Raw genomic sequence first — 22,405 nt, forward strand, 5'->3', positions numbered from 1 at the left:
AGGAATTTGTAAGGAAAGAATGGAAAGATGTGTTGGCAGATTTATGCTTTACATATATACCGAATATAATAGTTCTATTAGTTCTACCTTCAACTTTAACAGGTTTTATCCTAGAGAAAGCCTATGACAGAGTACTAAGCGCGAACTAGGAACTGTGATACTGCATATGCAAGTCCGATGTGGAGGAGAAATATGTTGGAATAGTACAGGACATGTTTGAGGGCAGCAGAACAGTGGTAAGATGTGCTGTAGGTGTGTTAGAAGAATTTAAGGTGGAGGTGGGACTGCATCAGAGATCCGCTCTGAGCCCCTTCCTGTTTGCGGTCATAATGATAGGCTGACTGATGAGGTTAGACTGGAATCTTCTTGGACCATGATGTTTGCAGATGATATTGTCATCTGCAGTATAGGCTGACAGATGACGTTAGACTGGAATCCCTTTGGACCATGATGTTCGCAGATGATATTGTGATCTGCAGTGAAAGCAGGGAGCAGGCGAAGGAACAATTAGAAAGATGGCGGCACAAACCGGAAAGGAGAGGAATGAAGATTAGCCGAAGTAAAACAGAATATATGTGCATGGATGAGAGGGGCAGAGGGACAAGAGTGTAGCTCCAGGGAGAAGAGATAGCGAGGGTGGACGACTTCAAATACTTGGGGTCAACAATACACAGCATTGGTGAGTGTGGTAAGGAAGTGAAGAAACGGGTCCAAGCAGGGTGGAACAGTTGGAGGACCCTGTCTGGTGTTTCTTTGTGACAGAATAGTCTCGACTAGGATGAAGGGCAAAGTTTCTAGTGGTGAGGCCGGCCATGATGTACAGATTACAGACGGTGACACTGAAGAAACATGATGTGCGGATTAGAGACGGTGGTACTGAAGAAACAACAGGAAGCAGCAGAATTGGAGGTAGCAGAAATGAAGATGTTGAGATTCTCGCTCGGAGTGAGCAGGTTGGATAGGATTAGAAATTAGCTCATTAGAGGGACAACCAAAGTTAGATGTTTTGGAGACAAGGTCAAGCCGAAAGGAAAAGAAGAAGATCCTGTTGTGGCTTCTAGTTTTCCCAGTCAGGCTGTTCCTCATGTGATGTTCCTACCGGCTCCATGTGTATACAGCTGGAGATAGATAACTGTCCTGTTTTGTTTTATCTCTTTCGGTCTGTCTCACTTTTATACAATGAAAGAACGTTTAGTCTGATCTTTAGTAAGAGGTGACAACTCATAAGACTTGTACCTTTTCCTCTCTCTGCAAAGACTTTCCTTTCTTTTTATAATAAAAATTCACAAAGACAAGATTGTCTCCTTGCTTATGGTGTCAGAAAAAGATGGGATTCCAGGATTGATGCACCATCCAGGGGATTTCTGAACCTGTGACTGATCATCTGGCACGAGCGCACTAGTCTTGCCTTTCCCAAGATTTAAGATCGGGGACTGCTTGTCTGCCTTCCTAGATTGGCCATCACTCCAGGATTCCAGATGAACCACTACAAAGCGATAGCAAGGGATAGACTTCCCAGGCTTAAATTCAGTGAGGGCGTCAGTGCTTCAGGCTCTGACGTGAGGGGTTCGTGTCCCCAAGACCCAACAATTAGGGGTTCGAGGCCCAGACAATTTCGACAACATTTGAATATTATGAAAAAGAGAAGCAGTGATAACAATAAATACAGGGATTTACCAGTGTACACATCACCAATCATGACCTACACAAGAGGGAAAAATGTGACAAATCTATTGTGTGGGTAGAGAAATAGGGAACTGACAATGGTTTTCCAGTCACGGTAAGTTTAAAGGCCAAGTGTCATCCCTATAAACATTCTAAAATAGATATTGTAATGAAAAATACATATAACACTATTCACTTCAACGTCTATACGGAAAAATAAATGTGAGCGGAGAGCGCGTCATCCATGTGCAAAGTTGCAGAAGTGTCATTCTACGACATCCAAGTGGTCGCCATATTGGCTGCATCCCCCGTCAGTGACCTCACCCCAGACATTCGCCAATGAAAACACGCGGTGGACCCTACTATGGGAGATGAACACGCCCCTTCTAACACGGAAGATCTTTTCGAAAAGGAGAACACCACACAACCGAGTGAAGTTACCAGGGCAATATTACACTATTGTGTCGAGCCATATTCAGATGATATGCAATCACAGCCGAACTGCCTTCCGTCCGAACCACTTCCGCGGCGGAGATGAGCCATCACGGCTTATTGCAGCTGGCCAGTGTGGCTCATTTTCGGCGCCGAGGTGGCTAATCATGGACCCGAGCCATGCTGCTTTAGCGTGTTCACAGCCGCCGCAGTATGCAATGAACAACACCGTCGAGCCGGGGTGCTTTACTGCGTTGTAGTCGCACGTGGCTGAGTGCTGCATTATGGCAGCCTTCTTCAGAGCTGATGCCATCCGGGAGCCCGTGCGCTTCGCTGGTGAAGCGACGCAGCAGCCCGACGCCGTCTGACGCGCACATCGACACATTTCGGTTCTTATGAGAGACGGATTACGTGGTCCGCCCAAAACTATTATTTTTTTAGTAGCTGTATACACACCTACCTGTTATTTGGAACCCACGAACCTCTCGTCCTCTGCACCCATGCAATCCATTTATCATGACGAAAATCCATTCTCCCAAGTGTTCAAGGAATGTCCAGCAATGCAACGAGCTGGCATTTTGGCTAACACGAAGGAACAACGAGCTACATTCCCGGAGATAAAACTAATGGAAACAAACGAGTCCACTTGAGGGCGGGTCTGTCCTTTATGTCACTTCCTGCTTCTTCTTGAAAACAAATCCCTCGAGAGGATTTTCATGGCAGGAGTTACAAAAAGCTGCATACGTCAAAAACATGTTTTGTGGTGAAAAAACGCATGGGTCCATGTCGGCTGCTGTTTTTTCATTAATAACATACTAAATTATGCATTTCATGACAGTGGCACTTTAAGTATCCGGCAGTTACAATATTTAAAAGAAAATGTTGGAGGAAGAGAAAAGTTGTTTAAAGAGCAAAACAATTAAAATTAAGGATTTAAAAGACACTGTATTCGAGGTTGGCTGGTGGAAGACGTCGGGACGACACTAGTGACTGGGTTCCCCTATATCCTCTGCAAGTCAAACAGAAACCTGAGCAACCAAGTGACAATGACAACTAGTGGCCCTCTCCTCCGCTTCCAACCACTCAGCTCCCTCACCTCGCAATAAAAGAGTGGTCACATTCCAATGACGGTAGCCAAAAGCGGCATCAAGCTTTCCTCCAGCTTGCTTGACAGTGGAGGCCCATTGCAGTGAGGTATATGAACATTTTCTGCTCCATTTTGGAGTGGGGAATTTGGGCAAGATTGCTGCCGTAGTGGAAGAAGGTGAGTATGAGCAGCTGAAAGTGAGGATTGCCTCTTGGAACTCTAATGAACCATGGAAAGTGCGAATGACAATGCCATCGGGGAGGCGTTGGAAATACACTTCCTACTCCGCACTCACCTGTAAGGCATGCGTGCCTGTGTCCAAGGAGCAGAGCATACAGCAGCTGAGTATTTGCCTGCCTTAGTGACTTTTGTGAATGCCATTCTGGACTTTCTAAACCAGCCACTTTTGACGGCGAGCAGAGGGCCTTCGAGTCCGTTGTCAAAGCAGCATTTGTGAATGCTCTACGTTCTCCATTGACATAATCACACACTGATTGGCGACTGGTCAAACAACCGCCTGGCAGAAATTATCCGACATGCTAGACACCCTGAGACCAAAGAATGTAACCAGAAGAAAAAAGAAGAGTACTTGGCAAAGGCATTGCTGAATGCACACCTAGTGATGGCTGCCAATACAAATTGCTCAAGGACAATTTCAAAGCCGAGGACACGGTGGATAAGGAATGAAATATGGAGAGGGTAGAAGAGGCCATGACAACGCCAACTGAGAGAGTGGTGACTTCGGTAATAACACTTGCCACTACTGTGGAAAGAATAGACATTGGCAAAGGGACTGCTCGTAATGATGTCAAGATGGCATTGCTGACTGTCAGAGGAGGTGTGAGGTGCTCAGCTCACGTGGTGTCACATCTGACTGATTCCTGACGGGCCCTGGAGCAGTGCAGTTGACCAGTGATACACAAACACAACTGCATCCAACACCTGTTCTCCAAAATGAAGAAACACTTGCTATTGATAAATTGCATGCTGAGATTCAAGATAAGATTATTGCTTTAGAGAAAGAAATTGTCGCCCAGCCGCCAGATATTCACACGCTTTTGAAAACTGCAGCCTACATGAACGTTCCCATGGTGAATAATGCACTCATTACTTTCCTTGTTGACTCAGGAGCTTAAAATTCTGTGATAATGGCCTTCGAGCCCATTGTTCTTGCTCCAACCAAAGTCAATGTGTGTAAATGGGGATTTCACAAAAGATACATTTACGCGCATTGCGTGGCTTTGGCCCAGATGTGCATTTGTTTGTGGTGTCATCCACATGTCCAATCAATTTGTTGGGAAGGGATCTCATGATAAAATTCGGATTGTTGCTGACATCCACTGCCGAGATAATTAAATTACGTGTCCGATAGGTAGTGTGGAATCATCATTTGAAAGATTCAGTCCCGTCAACCAGAAATACATGTATCATTGGGGATTAGCGGTCCAAGTAGCACCTATCTGACAAGATTTGCGGCTCAGTTAATTTCTCACGGTTCTGACATAATGAGGTCCCATAAATTCCATTGTATGACATGTGCAAGATGGAATAGACCGACATTATGAAGAGACTCTTAATAGAGACCTAAATGACTACTTGAATATCAGTGACTTTTTTTTTAAACAAAGACTTTTGCGCAGATGTCTGTCTTTGATGTTGTCTGTTCAACACCACACATTTCTTTGGGAAAACAACCTGTAGCAAAATGGCAGGATGGAGGCCCATTTGTTGATGGATGTCAGTGCACGACTGATTGGGCACAAACATCAGATCGAACAATGTGTTTTTCAGAATCTCTGAATACACACAGATAGGCATTTCGTCTACACACAAATGCCCTACGTTCCATTTATCTCAAATTTAAGTCAACCTTGTTCCAACCTCAGTCGTTTCACACACAAAATCCGACGGACATTTCTCCTCTGCTGGAGCAAGTCCCATCAATATTGTGGGCAACCAGTAAGCATGATGTTGGGCTAATTAAAAACTATCCACCGGTTCAAATTGAGTATAAATCGTCCTATCGTCCAGAACAGCTTCAATACCCATTGTGAGCAGATGCTGTTGATGGTATTTGACTGGTATTTGAAGCATTGCTCAAAGCTGGAAATATTGTACAATGTGATGATTTTCTCATTCAAATGTCGATATTTCCATTTGTTTTTTAAGATTTGCAAGCTGTTAACGCTGCAATAAATTCTCCAGTTCTTGGTGTGCCAAGCCCTTATGTCATTTCGAGCCAAATTCCACCTGACACAATGTATTTTTTACACACCCAAACCACTTACAAAGAAATTGGTGTTGTAATTTTTTTTTTAATGGGCGGCGCGAAGACTCAGCTGGAAGGCGTTAGTCTCACAGTTCTGAGGTCCCGGGTTCGATCCCGCACCCGCCTGTGTGGAGTTTGCATGTTCTCCCCATGTCTGCGTGGGTTTCCTCCGGGCACTCCGGTTTCCTCCCACATCCAATGAAACATGCAACATTAATAGGACACTCTAGATTGCCCCTAGGTGTGTTTGTGAGTGTGAGTGCTGACTGTCTCCATGTGCCCTGCGATTGGCTGGCAACCAGTTCAAGGTGTACCCCGCCTCCGGCCCATTGACAGCTGGGATAGGCTCCAGACCCTTGTGAGGATAAGCGGCAAAGAAAATGCATGGATGGATTTTTGGGAATGTGCTTTTATTGTAGACATTTCATCCCAAATTATTTTATGACCGTAATACATTCTCTCATTTTGGACTGATCACTGACGGAGGCTAGCAGTACCTTCAAACAGCTCAAGTGTGCCTTGCAATCCTACCCTACTCTTGGGATTCTGGACTCATCTGAGCCTCTTGTTCAGTTTGTAGACGAACGCCACGGAAACATGACATCAGTGTTGCTTCACCGCTATGGCGACCGTCTCCGTATAATGGGGTATTTCTCTCTTCTACTTGATCCCGTGGCAAAAGGTCTTTACGTGCCTCCGTACAGTGGCAGTCTTTGAACAGGTTTTACTTGCTACATGTGACAGTGGGGTACAGACCACTCACTCTGTATGTCCCCCCATTGTGTAAATTCCATTTTGCATAACAACGCTCATCACACTTGTCTGCTGCACGTTGGCTCAGATACAACATGGTGTTGTTGGGCCTTCCTTATGTCTCAAAATGATGTTGTAAAACTCTCAACTCAGCTACTCTCATGCCACTCCCTGATGAGGGGCAGCCACACTCTTGCGTAGTGGAATTACAGCATTACGTACACTTCATGTTGACCTTTTTGATTTGCCGTTGCAAAATCCAGATTCGTCTTTGATGTAGATTGTCCAACTTCACGAGATCCTGATACTAGTTCTTGCTGCAGTGGCTTTGCGCTGGTTGATGATTTTGGTATCGTGGCTTCGTCACCACTCCCTTCAAATTACTCTTCACAAGCAGCTGAGTTGGTGGCACTCACAGAGGCCTGTTGATTGGTGGAGGGGAAATCCGTCACCATTTACACAGACTCCTATGATGCTCTTGGTGTGGTCCATGACTTTGGCGCCCTCTGGGACCAACGCAAATTTTTTAAATCTGATAGCAAATCAATTCTTCACCATGACCAGTTTGCATCGCTCCTTGATGTTGTCCTTCTGCCATCTTTTATAGTAAATGTGCGGTACATACTGACTTGTCTGACCCTATCTCTCAGGGAAATGCACGTGCAGATGCCGCCGCCAAGGCTGCATTACACCTGCTTCTTCCTTCATTCCACTTCACCTTCTCTCTTTCCACTGCCCAATCTACCCCCCCCCCCCCCTCGCTGACCTCCAGCTAAAGTCTCTCCTCAAGTCGCTGACTAGCTTTCTCCACCCGCTGAAGGTGCGATGTGGTGACAGTGCGGGGTGACTTTCGAGACAAGAATGGCATTTGGATGGGAACTGACGGTAAGCCTCGTCTCCCTTGTCTTTTCTTTTGTTATCCTAAAATGACACATGGGTTGGACAATGTTTCAAAAGAGGGGATGGTTTCTGCAATGCAATATCATTGGTTTGCAAAAGGGTATTCCGCTTTCACAGTTGGCTTTTGCGAATCTTGCCTCACATGTGCTCCCTTCAGTTCTGGTAAACCGCACCCGCTTACACAACAGGGGGCACATCCACTACCTAGACAGCCATTCCAACATGAAATGATGGACATTATAGGATTAACACCCTGTGAAGTCAAGAACTATTACCTAGTTATGGTCGACATGTTTTCAAAATTGATTGAAGTATTTCCAGCAAAGCATATGTCGATCTCCACAGTGGCAAAACCTTTGTTGACGGAAATTATTCCCAGATGGGTGTATTGGCAGATTTATATTGTGCATATATACCGAATTATAGTTCCATTGGTTCTACCTTCAACTTTAACAGGTTTTATCCTGTTGTGACTTCTAACTCTCCCGGTCAGGCTGTTCCTAAAGTGGTGTTGATTTTGCTGTCTCCATGTGTATACAGCTGGACATAAGTAAGTGTGTTGTTTAGTCTTATTTTTTTTTTCTGTCTCTCAAACTTTCATATATCTAAAGGACCTGATCTTTAGTGTAAGTGTTGACAACTCACGAGATTTGTACCCTTTCCTCTCTGCAAAGATTTTCCTCTGTTTTGTAATATAAATCCACAAAGACGAGATTGTCTCCTTGCTTAAGGTGTCAGAAAAAGATTTTGGCAAAACATGAGGGATTCCTGAAAAATGTTCTTGTGACAACGGGAAGCACGTTAATGGAGTGATGATTCAGCTTTTGAATAGACAATAATTTTACCTAAAAACACATTGTAGTTACTATATCCAGTCCAGCAATGCAGTAGAAAAACAAAACGGGTTTCTAAAAGCTAAGTTGAGTAAATGTTGACACAAACACACCAAATTAAATTGGATCAAGCACGTGCCAATGAACCTTTCCGACTGCCGATCTAAACCCATTCATGGGCCGGGTAGGAATTTTTTACCTTATTGATAAGAAAAGTCTCCTAACAGGCCACAATCAAGGAAATAACACTTCTTTTTCGTTTATGGTTAAGTTATATGATAACTTTACTAATTTCTAATCTCATCCCAAAAATGGGACGCTGCCCACGAGAGGGTACTTGGGTTTTCTTAGTAGATTGTACCAGAATCAGATTAAAATACTTAAATATTTTGATATACTGAAGCATATAATGCGTGAAAATCATGATGTCCCAAAAACGGGACGCTGCCTACGAATGGGTTAAGCGCTTCCCCCTTAGCTACAGTTGCCATGTCCCACAAGCTTTACTGCTCACATCCAAATTGGCGACTGAACAGAACAGGTTCCCACAATCCACATCAGTTCCCTTTGGTAAGCTAAATGGCTGTCATCATTCTTCTGCTCAGCATTTTTGAGACATTCAAAGAGTGTTTTCATGCCGCGACTGTCATGATCCTGCCGCTCCAGCACGAGCTGTGCGGGTGCCCGCGCAGGTGCGCTGATTGGGAGGTGCACACCTGCGCCTCATGCAGCCTGATTATGCTGTGGATTTATATGACCGCGATGACAACTGGCTGGGGCCAGTTTGTTGATCTTCATGTCCCGTTTGTGTGCTCCGGTATCCCTGATCAAACCTGTGTGTAACGACCTTCGCCTGTTCTCCGACCAACCTTGTAAGCCTGACTCCTTTGTTACTTCTGCCTGCTTTGATTGTTCTCCTGTGTACTGACTCCTGCCTGTCCGCTCACCTGCTCTCTTCGCCCGATGTCCCAACTACCGCTGCTGCACCGGACTGCCTGCTCGATCCCCTACCTCTGCATATAATAAACGTTTCTCCTTGAACTACCTTGCATCGTCCTAGTCCTGCATTTGGGTCCTACTCTTGTTCCGATGGGACGTGACACCAACTGTCCATTTACGTTCAAATAGACTTTGTATTTGGATTGTGGATTTTCATTTCTGGGGTTTACATTCTCTGCACCAGTCCATGATAGTCCTCAGTGGAAAAGGGAGGCATCATGACTGCTGGTCTTGTACCTAATACCAGGCTGGTGGATGTGTTGTGATGTATCCGCTGCTCTGTCTCCCTGTACCTGTGCTCCTTTTGTCTTTTTTAGTTTTGGGTTGTTGTTGGGATGATGTCTTTTAATAAGGCTCACAGCTTTGGAAGTTTTGAGTGTCTCACCGGTGGATTTCAGCAGCGCTAGCCCACTCGGGTCGTGGGTTGCGAGGGCGTCTTGAGTCCACGACTGCGGCTTGCCCGGCAAACTGTCCTGGTTGTTACGTCCTTTTCTCGTGGGAGTCTGTATGATGAAAATTTGGTATATGGTCCCGTGGGCTCTCTGGGTCCCCCCCGCACTCTTTTACTTGGGAGCAAGAATGTTGTTCTTAAGCCGTTGAACAAGCATGTGAAACAGTCCAAAAACCGGTCCAAGTTTCACAAAAAAAGAGCTCAAGATACGCAAACATTCAAGTCAAAGGATAAAAGCTATATTTAGGAATTGGTTCACCACAGCCCAGCATGTTGGAGGGGCATGAAAACACAAGGTTTGTTTAAGGACCCTTAAAGCCTAAAAAATAAAGCTACTTCACTTTCAAATATTAAAAATGATCCTTACATCCATTAATTTTCTGAACCGCTTATCCTCACAAGTTGTGGGAATGCTGGATCCTATCCCAGCTATCATCAGGCTGGAGGTGGGCTACACCCTAAACTGGTTGCCAGTCAATCGCATAGCACATAGAGAGAAACAACAGTCACACTCACAATCACACCTAAGAGGAATTTAGAGTCTCCAATGAATGCATGTTTTTGGGATGTGAGAGAAAGCCCATGTTGGCATGGGGAGAACATGCAAACTCCAAACAGGGGAGGCTGGAATTTCTACCCTAGTCCTCAGAACTGTGAGGCCAATGATCTAACCAATTGCTCCACTGTGCCAGCTCAAAATAGACAATTTTAGAAGTAAATGTAAAAAAACAAAGAGTTCGTCTCTCGGCCTCAAACAGTCGCGTGACAAGAGCGGCGTCACTTTAATTGTATCTCAGCTGTGGGAGGTAGAAGCCATATGAGTACATCCATCCATCCATTTTCTTAGCTGCTTATCCTCACAAGGGTCATGGGAGTGCTGGAGCCTATCCCAGCTGTCAACGGGCAGGAGGTGGGGTACACCCTAAACTGGTTGCCAGCCAATCGCGGGGCACATCGAGACAAAGAGCCGCACTCACAATCACACCTCGGGGAAATTTAGTGTCCAATTAATGTTGCATGTTTTTGGGATGTGGAAGGAGAGAAAACCCACGCAGGCAAGGGGAGAACATGCAAACTCCACACAGGCGGGTCTGGGATTGAACCCGGGACCTCAAAACTGTGAAGCCAACGCTTTCCAGCTAAGCCATCATGCCGCCCATATGAATACATCCGTTTGTTGTACCGCTTATACTCACTAGGGCCACGGGTGTGCTGGAGCTTTTTATAGCTATGTTTGGGGGAGAGGCCTTAGATGGACACCAGCCAATCGCTAGTATATACAGTGGGTATGGAAAATATAAATGTTTACATTTTTTCTCTCTGTTATATTGCAGTCATCTGCTAAAATAATTTCAGTTTTTTTTTAATCATTCATGCACTAATGATACATATTTACAGAAGTTAATTTTTTTCAGATGTATTCAAATTACAATTTTACTGTAAATAAAAGAAAAATACAAACCCAATTCCAATGAAGTTGGGATGTTGTCTTCAACATTAATACAATCAGAATACAATGATTTCCAAATCATGTTCAGCCTATATTCAGTCTGTATATGCTACCCTGGGGCCAAATTCTTCAAAACTTTCATTTTGACCATCATAGCTATGCAGATGACACACACTTATATTTAGCAGTGTCTCCAAATGACTACAGTTTAATTGATGTGTTGTGCCACTCTCTTAAGCAGATAAATAACTGGATGAGCTAAATTTTTCTTAAACTAAACCACAACAAAATTGAGACAATTGTTTTTGGCAATAAAGAAAAGAAACTGTTAGTAAATACCTGGACTCACTATCTTTAAAAACCAAAGACCAAGTCCGAAACCTTGGTGTTCTGATAGATTCCGACCTGACCTTCAACAGTCATATCAAATCAAACACAAAAACTGCCTTTAAGCATCTGAAGAACATACTGTATGCGTGTATGTGTCAAGCAGACAAGATAAAACTATCTCAAGTAGACTTGACTACTGCAATCGTCTGACTGGGCTCCCCAAAAAGAACATTAAAGAGCTGCAGCTCATTCATAAGGCTTCAGCTCGGGTTCTGACCAGAACAAAGAGTTTCTTTTTTTTTTTATAGAGTATAATCATTTGCTTATAATGTTATGGCTGCAACACATTCAAAAAAAGCTGGGACAGGCTCGTGTTTACCACTACCCTACCCTACCCTAACCTTTTCTTTTAAGAACATTCATCTCCTGGGATGAAAATCCTCTCAAGGCATTCATTTTGGAGAAGAAGCAGGAAGTGAAGTTTTTACCAGACGCACTGGCAGGTTTGTGCGTTTATACCAGTTTTACCGGCGGGAAAGTAACTGTTTTTTCCTGCGTGTTTGCCAAAGTGCCGTCTATTGTATTGCTGGACATTGATCAAACACTCGGGAGGATGGATTCACTCTTCACACATTTCCAAAAGACCCAGTTCGTCATGAAAAATAGATTGCGCAGGTGCAAAGGACGTGAGCTTCTTGGCTTCCAAATGACAGGTAGGTGTGTATGGAGCTATTAAAAAAAAATATTTCGGGGGGGGGAGAGGTTGGGGAATGACATAATCCTCTCGGAAATAACAAAAGATCTGCGTCATAATACCTGAATAAAGTACATAAGTGGGGGGTGCTAAATGTGTCGATGCACGCGGCCCAGTGTTGTTCAATGCCACCACCATCGGAGTGCATCGCCGCCGCGGAGGTTGATCGGGTGGGGAGAAGGTTTAGCTGCATGCGGGAGGAGAAAGGAGCTCTCCTTCCCACCGGCCACCGCTTTTTCGCCCGGCATGAGTCCTGCTGAGTACATTACATACTGTCATACATACTGTCGGGGAGTCTGTATGTCATCTAAATATGGCTCGAAACGATAGGGTAAAATGGCCCTGGTCACTTCACTCGATTGTGAGATGTTCTTTTTGAAAAGAGCTTCCATGTCAGAAGGGGCGGTAAAATCCCAAAATCTCTGTTGTTCATCTCTCATAGCAGGTGGCACAGCGTCTTCTCAATGGCGACTGTCCCAGTGTGACATTTTTAAATGATGTTGCAGGCAATATGGCTGCCACTGGCATGTCGAGTAAGACTTCCGAAACTTTGCGAATGAATGACACGCTCTCCACTCATTTTTTTCCATAGAGACATTGAAGTGAATAATACTATGTGTAATTTTCATAACAATATAAATTTTACAATGTATATAGGGATGTCGGTAGACCTTTAAATGGCAGCATACTGTATGTTTCTCCAAAACCTGTACGTACCTTATGTATGCATGAATGGTGCCTTCACAGATGTGTAAGTTACCCATGCGATTGTCAATATCACAGCCCCATACCATCAGATGCTGATGCTTTTTAACTTTGAGTCTACAACAATTTGGATTGTTGTTTTACTCTTTGTCACAGAGGACACAACGTCTACAATTCCTAAAAACATGTTCTCTCTGTCTCTGAACGCTGTACCCTCGGGGTATGGTGAGCGTGTTGGACTGAATTTCAGAAATGTACCAGACACTCAGTGAGATTAAAATGGTTTGGTGATTTTAAACATTTGCATGTGATACACAAAAAAAACAGAGGGGGCAAATAGTTTTCACGGCACTGTAAACCTACCTCTCTGACTACATTAGCAGGGATAGTGGCTTCACAGACGGCAGATTTTCCTCTGCCTTCTATCCAGTTGACTGCAGATGGTTTCTTATCTGTACAGTAGTTCCCACTGACAGCCAAAACACGCAGCTCTGGGAAGTGCTGCTGAAGTTTTGTTAAAGCCTGTTCTGTACCCTAGAGCAGGATAGGACACACTTTCAGTATGTGTCGTGCACTTTGTTCACATTGCTCTAAAAATGCGAGAAAAAATGTGATTGACACTGCCATAATGACTCTCATACACTTATTTGATAATTACCTTTGAGATCATATTCATTCCCATTGCATCCCCTGTCTTAGAATGAAAACGAATGTACAGGTTTCTTCCAGCCAGACCAACCTGCAGCTTCTGGAGCCGAGCAAACCTGCCAAAATGTCAACTACAGATGTTACTCATTATGGCAAATTCAAAATGTGTCCATGCATGTAAATGTCAACAGTCGTGGTCACAGTTTACCTGCTGGTGTTGTCAAAGGCTTCTTTGATGGCCTGGAAACCATCTCTGCTTTCCAGCCATCCTTTAACCTCTGCAGCCTGGCAGGCAGAAGGCATCCTCACCACAGGTCCTCGGGTCATGCTGTCAGCCAGGATGCGACTTCTGGCTCCGCCTCCAAGCTAAAGAGTGGAGAAAACAGAGTCAGTCAAATACACCAAAGATGATAACAGCAATACCTGTAGGGACTTTAAAAACTACAATATTTACCGCAATTGCCCGACATCCCCGATTGGTGCTAGCTACAAGGCATCCCTCCGTAGTTGCCATGGGAACTTGGAACTGTGTCCCATCCAGATATAGTGGCCCAGCCACGCCTACCGGTACAGGCATATATCCAATCACATTCTCACAGCAGGTGCCTATAACCTGGAAAACACATTCACAGCTTTTTAAAATATGTAGTAATGAGGACTTGTGTTAATTGCATGCAAGTAATCTGACCTCACCTTGGAGTAGTCGTAATCAGTGAATGGCAATGATGTGAGTGCAGAGGGAGAGGGAAGCTTTTCTGATATCATCTGTCTCCGTATTGCTACACCTCGCTCAGGTCTCTCCATGATGGTTTCCAGTTTGTAAGTAGGAATGTGTTTGGAGTTAACCAGCAGGATTACCTCAGCATCACTCAGCAAACGAGGTCCTTGCTGCAAAAAAAGTCACGTTGTGTCAAGAGTCTCAAGATCCGATATCAGAAGTTGTAAATTCAGCGATAGATTGTGGTTTCAGAAATTTTAAGAATGATAAAAACATTCTGGAAGTTTTTACCACTTACTTAGTTCCACATTTGCTGCGTGTATATATTGTCCACTTAAGGCCTCTCTATACACCATGACAATGGCAACATTGCATCTCGTGACCTACACATTGCCCCACGCAGCACCCCTGAGTAACTGCGCATGCATCAAAAAAGCTGCTGAGCAGAGAAAGCCGTGGAGATCATCTTTCATGATTGGTCCATTTTAGTCATATGCTGTAATAATGCCGCCGCCATCTTGATTGATGTTGCAACATAATTAAATGTATCATCTTGTCATTTATATTAGCATACACTGTTCCATGGTCACCATTATTGCTGCTTTGTTCCTTGTTATGGAGAAAGTAAAGTAAAAACAGCTACCAGAAATGACCAAAAAGTGCTGAGGAAACTCCAACCTTTGGCGTCCTATCCATTACCAACTGTAGCGACACCTCTGACTTGGAGAAGAATTGCAGCACATTTTCAAAACTGCGCACGTGGATTGTGCTTCAGTATACAGGCAAATGACACGGAGGATAGTTGTAGTGACCACAGCGCTCATCACCTACCCGAGTATAAACAGGTCTTTAGGCTACCACAAAACATTGCGCCACGGCACCGCGACGAGCCACCTCGTCTGACAAGGCCGGGAAGGCCGGGCCAGCCGGCTTGGGCCTTCACTGGCGAGCAGACGCGCACATCGAGACATTTAGCACCCCTGTTATACGTACGCAGATCTTTTGTTACGTTATGAGAGACAGATTACGTGCTCCACCCCAAACTATTATTTTTTTTTTTAGTCTACCTGTCGTTTGGAACCCACAAAGCTCTCGTCCTTTGCACCTGTGCAATCCCTTTAGGTCTCTTGGAAACTTATGATGGGTAAATCGTAGGAGGCAGGTCAGTAGGCATGCAGGTGTCGGTACACAGGAGATCAGGAACGGTATTACGAGAGTGCGGGAACAAGGCATGAAGATTTCACAAAGGCCAGACCGTACTTGTGGTTCTGTATAACTGGGATGTAATTACTAGAGACGAGGCGCAGGTGTGCGCCTCCGCTGATTGCAGCAGGCGCGTGCTGCATCAGGGACTGGTACAGCCAGGACAGTGACCAGCAGGGCCATGACAAAAACAAACTCACGAACAATCGTTTCCGATGTTTGGTGCAGTAGGAACAAGTATGCTATGCTAACGATTGTAAAATGCAAAGCTCACCCCAGAGAGGTCAGAGTTCAGGTTGTTGGCATACATTACCGTAATTTATATAAATGTGTAACATAAGACATCAAATATGATATCGAAATGTATCTGTGTACCTTCTTTTTACCACTCTGTCAAATGTCACAAATGTCATTGTATTTTTTAGTTTTCATCCATACCTAAATATAATGCACTCTATTGACTTTTTGAAAATAGTTTTTTAAAATTGCACATTATTTTCAAGAAATTACAGTAAATCTTGCATAGCATTAAGGTATCCCCAAAGACATATAGCATAGGTATGAAGTGCTTGTGCTATCATGAGGTTTTTCAGATGTCAGGTTCAATGTATCTTCTTCATTTCCTTTCGCTTTGTCCCGTTAGGGGTCGCCACAGCATGTCATCTTTTTCCATCTAAGTCTATCTCCTGCATCTTCCTCTCTAACACCAACTGCCCTCATGTCTTCCCTCACAACATCTATCCACCTTCTCTTGGTCTTCCTCTCGCTCGTATGCCTGGCAACTCAGTCCTCACCACCCTTATACCAATATACTCACTCCCTTGACTCTGGACATGTCCAAACCATCAAAGTGTGCTCTCTAGAACCTTGTCTCCAAAACATATAACTTTGCCTGTTCTTCTAATGAGCTCAAATTGAATGCTATCCAACCTGCTCACTCTTAGAGAGAACATCAACGTCAAGATGGCGGTGCGCATGGGTGCAATGGCTCTAAGCTCTCCAGCTTGGTGCTTTTTATTTCTTATTATTTTCCCGCTACTTCTGGATTACTGTAAAGCCATGGTCACATGTAGCCTCCAGGACCTGATCGATCTGGGACTGAAGCATAATTTATCAACAAAGGAATACCAAAAGGTAGACAATATTTCGGAGGACATGGCGAGACCACCGGGATCTCCTTGGATAGCCGCTCTAAGTAATGGCCCCGTCACACCATGACGTTCTGGCCAGCGTCCTGTAGCATTTGAGGAAACGTTGGTAGCCGCCCGTGGTCGCCGGGATAGCCCCAGAGTCGCGTTGTTTCCACGCCAGTGAACGTCAATGAACGCTGGGAATCGGCGGAGAACGCCGGTCCGGAAAAAAAGTTTTGAACATGCACAAAAGTTTTGGAGACCAGCGTTCATCAACATTTAATTTTAAATGCTGCAGAACGTTCAAGAACATCCATGGAACGTTTTACTAAGGTTCGCCGAGCGTTGCACGCGTTTGCCTATCGTTAAGCAGTCGTAACTCTAGCTTACTTGGTTGTTACTTCAACGTTTCCTTTGCAGTGAACGACTCACTGGCAACCTGTCAACGCACACTGAACAATCCCCTAGCGCACACAGCGTGTAACCAAAGTGAAACAAACGTCGTTTGGTGTCCATTGAGCGTCATTTGAGTGTTTCCCGAACTTCCATGCATATGGGTATATAAACCGATGCTTTGTAAAAGCAAGGTCCGTTTAATATTAAGCTACAGTAGAGAGCGCCTACTATGGAAGATCCAGAAAACAGCAGTTCGTTTTCGCGGAAAAACTCCAGACTATGCTCAACAGCCCGGTCCAGGATCCTGCAATCCTTTCCCTGCTTCTTTAGTCTCTTTGTCGGACCGTCCTCACTGGGGTTTGCAAGGTGTTTGGGGTACCCAGGGTTAGGGTTACTTCCCGGACGTCCACTTCCTCCTGCTGTTGAAAGAGGCTTAGCTTTCTTACTAGCAGCGCTAGTTGCTGAAGTCCGCGCCCTAACTTTTGTTCTTCTCGGCGGCATGATGCTCACTGTTCTAACTCACGACAACAACTGAAGTGACTATGAACTTTCCAATGTCCTGGTTCCACTGTAAAAATTCCACACCAGCAAAACGCTTTTCTGTCGTTATTCAGCCATTGGTCACACGCGTAACACACTCGTCTTACGTTGACAAATCGCTCGTCGCGTCCCAATGACACGTTTGCACACGCTAATGGTTTTTAGGGGTATCTTATTTGGTCGCTGTTACACGCTTTTCGTGCGTTAGACACACTTTAAGTCATGCGTTCGACACACGTTAATCACACGCCACATGTGTCATCCTCGTTTGAGAACGCTGAAAAATATAACGATTGAAATGTTCAGAGGACGTTGTCATGGTGTGATGGAGCCTTAAGCGACTAAGAAGGCGCAAAGAGCCTTAACAAAAACGAGGATGTCGGGCAAGCCTGGCTGCTAAACTAAGGGAGCAACTTCACAGACCTGTGCTTCCAAGCATCTTTTTGACCAATGCAAGATCCATCACCCACAAAATGAACGAATTAGAATTACAACTACCCATGAGCAGCTTTGTTCGGAACTGCAGTATTATTTTCATCCCGGAGACGTGGCTACACCTGCGAATCCCTGATGCTGGAGTTTTGCGAGCAGGCTACAAGATAGAACCAAAGAAATCCAGTGGGGGAGGGCTTTGTTTCTATGTCCAAAACGAATGGTGTTCTAAGAGCAGGATCATCGACACCCACTGTTCTCCCAATCTAGAGGTCCTTGCAGTCTCGTGCAGACCCTTTTATCTACCCAGGGAGCTAAAAGTGTTCATTGTGGTAGCTGTCTATATCCCGCTGGATGCTAACATTAGCACAGCACTTAGCCGTCTGCTCGTGACTGTAAACAAACAGCAGCTCACCCACCCCAACGGAGTATTGACTGTTGCTGGTGACTACCCAAATTTGTCCAGTATGTGACGTGTCCCACCAGACAAAACCCTGGAGCATGTTTATGCCAACATTAAACATGCATACAGGGCTTCCCCACTCCCTCATCTTGCTGGATCGGACCATGTCTGCGTCACATTCGCACCAACATACATTCCCCTATGTAAACAAATCAGGCCTCAACCAAAGACAATTACAACATGGCCTGAGAATGCACCATCTCACCTGGAGGACTGTTTTTCATGCACTGCTTGGGAATTATTTGAACACCAGAACCTCCAGGAACACACAGATACTGTTCTGTCTTAAAAACTGTATAGACATTGTGACTGTAAATAGACGGATCCAGGTTTTCCCCAACCAAAAATCCTGGATGACCCGAGAGACTAAGGCACTCCTGAGACGTCGCAACACTGCCTTCAGGTCAGGGGACAAGGCACACTACAGTGCCGCTAGAGCCGACTTAAAGAACGGCATCAGAGTGACCAAGGCGGCCTACAAAAGAAATATTGAGGAGTGCTTCACAGAAAACAACTCAAAAAAGATGTGGGAGGGATTACAACACATCATAAACTAGGAACAGTAAGAACAAGATATGTGCCGGAAACACACCAGACACCTTCCTCCAGCTGTTCGAACCTAGCTGGACCCGTGTCTTCAGTTCCTTACCACACTCACCATTGCTCTGGATTGTTGATCCCAGGTATTTGAAGTCATCTACCCTCGCTATCTCTTCTCCCTGAAGCCTCACTCTTCCCCCTCCACCCCTCTTATTCATGCACATATATTCTGTTTTACTTTGTCTAATCTTCATTCCTCGCCTTTCCAGTGCATACATCCATATTTCTAATTGTTCATCCACCTGCTCTCTGCTGTCACTGCACATCACAATATCATCTGGAAACATCATGATCCAAGGGGATTCCAGTCGAACCTCATCTGTCAGCCCATCCATGACTACAGAAAACAGGAAGGGGCTCTGAGGTGATCCCTGATGCAGTCCCACCTCCACCTTAAATTCTTCTGTCACACATGTGGCACACCTCACCACTGTCCTGCTACCCTCATAAATGTCCTGTACTATTCTTACATATTTCTCCGCCACACCAGACTTACGCATGCAGAAACATAGATCCTCTCTTGGTACTCTGTTATAGGTTTTCTTTTCTTTCACTAGATCCACAAAGACACAATGTAACTCCTTCTTTTCCACGAACATCCTCAAGGGAAATAATACATCTGTGGTACTCTTTCTTGCCATTAAACCATACTGTTGCTTGCAGACGCTTACTTCTAAGTAAGTCTAGCCTCCACTACACTTTCCCATAACTTCATTGTGTGGCTCATCAACTTTATTCCTCTATATTTCCCACAGCTATGCAAATCGTCTTTGTTCTTAAAAATGGCAACTAGCACACTTTTCTTCTATTCTTCAGGCATCTTCTTGCCTATCAGTATTCGATTGAATAAGTTGGTCAAAAACTCCACAGCCACCTCTTCAAATAGCTTCCGTACCTCCACCTGTATGTCATCAGGACCAACTGCCTTTCCATTTTACATCCTTTGTAGTGCCTTTCTAATGTCCCCCTTACTAGTCATTGGCACTTCCTGGTCCTTCACACTTGCTTCTTCTACTCTTCCTACTCTCTCATTTTCTTCATTCATCAACTTAATCCAAAAACGTATGGGGCCATTACTTAGAGCGGCTATCCAAGGAGATCCCGGTGGTCTCGCCATGTCCTCCGAAATATTGTCTACCTTTTGGTATTCCTTTCGTCTTGTAGGTCACTATATGTTCTTGTCCCTTCTGGAAAAAAAGTGTACGCTACTGCCATTTCCATCATTGTTGCGAAGTCCACCACCATCTGCCCCTCAAAGTTCCTTTTCTGGATGCCGTACTTACCCATCACTTCTTCATCGCCCCTGTTTCCTTCACCAATATGTCCATTACAATCTGCACCAATCACAACTCTCTTTCTGGGATGGTCAGAACTACTTCATCTAGTTCCTTCCAGAATTTCTCCTTCAACTCTAAGTCACATCCTACCCTTGGGAGATAGCCGCGAATCAGATTATTCATAACACCCTCAATTTCAAATTTCAGCCTCATCACTCAATCTGATACTCTTTTCACCTCCAAGACATTCTTAGCCAGCTCTTCCTTTAAAATAACCCCTACTCGATTTGTGTTTCCATCTACTCCATGGTAAAATAATTTAAACCCTGCCGCTAAACTTCTAACCTGACTACCTTTCCACCTGCTCTCACACTATATCAACCTTTCTCCTAATCATCATGTCAACCAACTCCTGAGCTTTTCCTGTCATAGTCCCAACATTCAAACTCCCTACACTCAGCTCTAGGCTCTGTGCATTCCTCTTCTTCTGCCAACAAATCCGCTACCCTCCTCTTCTTTGTCTTCAACCCACAGTAACTGAATTTCCACCGACGTCCTGCAGGTTAATGGTGCTGGGGGCGGGCGTTGTTCACCCGGGCCACGACCATTCCAGGATGGTATTCTTTAGATCAATTCTCATATTTGTTTGGCATAATTTTACGTTGGATGGCCTTCCTGACGCAACCTTCTGCTTGGTACTGGCCTCCAGATTTCACTGGCTTGTGCCCCCAGAGGGTTACATTCAGGTTCAAAGTATGCATTGTGCAAATACAAAATTTATATTCTGGATTTTGTCCCCTTAATGCTCCTTTCATCATCATTTGGCTTCCATAAATCCTCTGTGAGAATTCATATATGGACAACTTTTGACAACTTTTCAACTGGCTGATAGTGTACTGCTCAAGAAAGTAGAGACTATCCTGGCTGCTTCTTGTTTTGTCTTCAATTAGATACTTGAAAGCTCGAATAAATGATTTGCATTTAAGCGGCTCACCATCATATGCTGGTATCTCGATGGTTGGCAGCATAGCTTATTTCTGTTGCATTATAATGAGTTCTGACTTGTTTTTGCTTAGAGTTATGATGGTAAGGTCTTTGTACCACATCTTGAACATCATGCATTCTCTTTCGTATCATGAGTCATGGTGCTGCTTTAGGTTCAAGATGCATTAAATTTTAAACTGTTGACTGTAGAGTGGTTTAGGCACTGGACCCATATTTAGGAAAAAACAGGTGACACATCAGGTTCCATTAAGTCAATACTCTTATTTGCATCAAAACACCAGGGAACATGCTTTATTTCCTTACTAGAATATAATACATATAATACAATATAATAGTATATAGTATAATTGTACATCCACTTCAGTAGGTGGCAGTGGCTCCTTCATTGTCAGTGTGAGTGTTAAATAAATTAACGTGTCGCTTAAACAGATAACCCCGATAACGCTGATAAACCACTTCAGTTTTTTCAGGGAAAATGTGCCGAATATTGCCAACATTCATCTCACTTTCTGGATGCTGCTTCGTGTTAGCATTATATAAAGTGGCATACCATAGAAGAGTAACTGATACTGCCTGCACCATTAGACATGGTCTTTGTCATGCTTGATGATGACAGTGCTGCTAAAATACACTTCAATTTCAGCCAAATTGATGCACTTTAAATCTTTTTCTAATTGAGAATCACTGCATCAGAGAGATATTGTCTTTTGAACTTTGCATCCATAGCAGTCCGGATGCTTCTTTTACTCTTCGGGTTGGAGGACAACGTCCACAAATTCTAAAAACAATTTGAAATGTTGACTCGTTTGGATCACAAAACACTTTTCCACTGTGGGTCAGTCCATCTTGTGCTTGGGCCCAGAGAAGCCGTACGCGTTCCTGGGTGTTCTGGCTTCGGCTTTGCATCGTACCGTGTTAAGTTACACTTACGGTTGCAGTGCCATACTGAATTAGCTGAGACTGGCATGTTCCAAACAGGTGTTTTATGAGCATTCCTCAACTTTCTGAGTTTTTTTTGCCACCTTTTTTGCCACATCTTCCACCTTTTTTGGAACATGCATAAAAACTGCATGCATAAAATTTCAAGTTCATGAATATTTCCTCAGAATTGGCTGGGGAAAGGGAAGGCTGGGTATCCCCGCTGAAGCTACTTCCTCCACGACCCGACCCGGAAAAGCGGTAGAAAATGAATGGATGGAAAGTTTATCAGTTTGAACATGAAATATCTTGTCTTTGTATTGCATTCAATTAAATACTGTATTGGTTGAACATGATTTGCAAATCATTGTATTGTTTTTCTTTGTTTAACAAATGGGTTTGTTAATTTGTAGGGACATCCAGTTTTTTACTTGTCTTTTGTTTTGT

The 22,405-nt window shown here is 44.2% G+C and overlaps 1 protein-coding gene across 7 annotated transcripts in view; it reads right to left on the bottom strand.

Moving 5' to 3' along the window:
• Positions 1-22,405, bottom strand: part of LOC133499409 (3-hydroxy-3-methylglutaryl-coenzyme A reductase-like) — a 69,022-nt gene that overhangs the window by 13,099 nt on the left and 33,518 nt on the right. For 4 of the 7 annotated variants that reach the window (XM_061817411.1, XM_061817412.1, XM_061817414.1 and 1 more), the window contains exons 12-16: positions 13,970-14,164; positions 13,731-13,889; positions 13,485-13,642; positions 13,287-13,392; positions 12,992-13,162 (exon numbers count right to left, since the gene is read on the bottom strand). In XM_061817411.1, the coding sequence (XP_061673395.1) occupies positions 12,992-13,162; positions 13,287-13,392; positions 13,485-13,642; positions 13,731-13,889; positions 13,970-14,164 (789 nt within the window). Of the gene's footprint in view, positions 1-6,989; positions 7,128-11,485; positions 11,899-11,985; positions 12,180-12,991; positions 13,163-13,286; positions 13,393-13,484; positions 13,643-13,730; positions 13,890-13,969; positions 14,165-22,405 lie in introns of those variants that run through there. The other 3 variants (XM_061817417.1, XM_061817416.1, XM_061817418.1) reach the window with 3 other exon arrangements.

Source organism: Syngnathoides biaculeatus, chromosome 4 (genome assembly GCF_019802595.1).
Source record: "Syngnathoides biaculeatus isolate LvHL_M chromosome 4, ASM1980259v1, whole genome shotgun sequence".
NCBI classification, from domain to species: domain Eukaryota; kingdom Metazoa; phylum Chordata; class Actinopteri; order Syngnathiformes; family Syngnathidae; genus Syngnathoides; species Syngnathoides biaculeatus.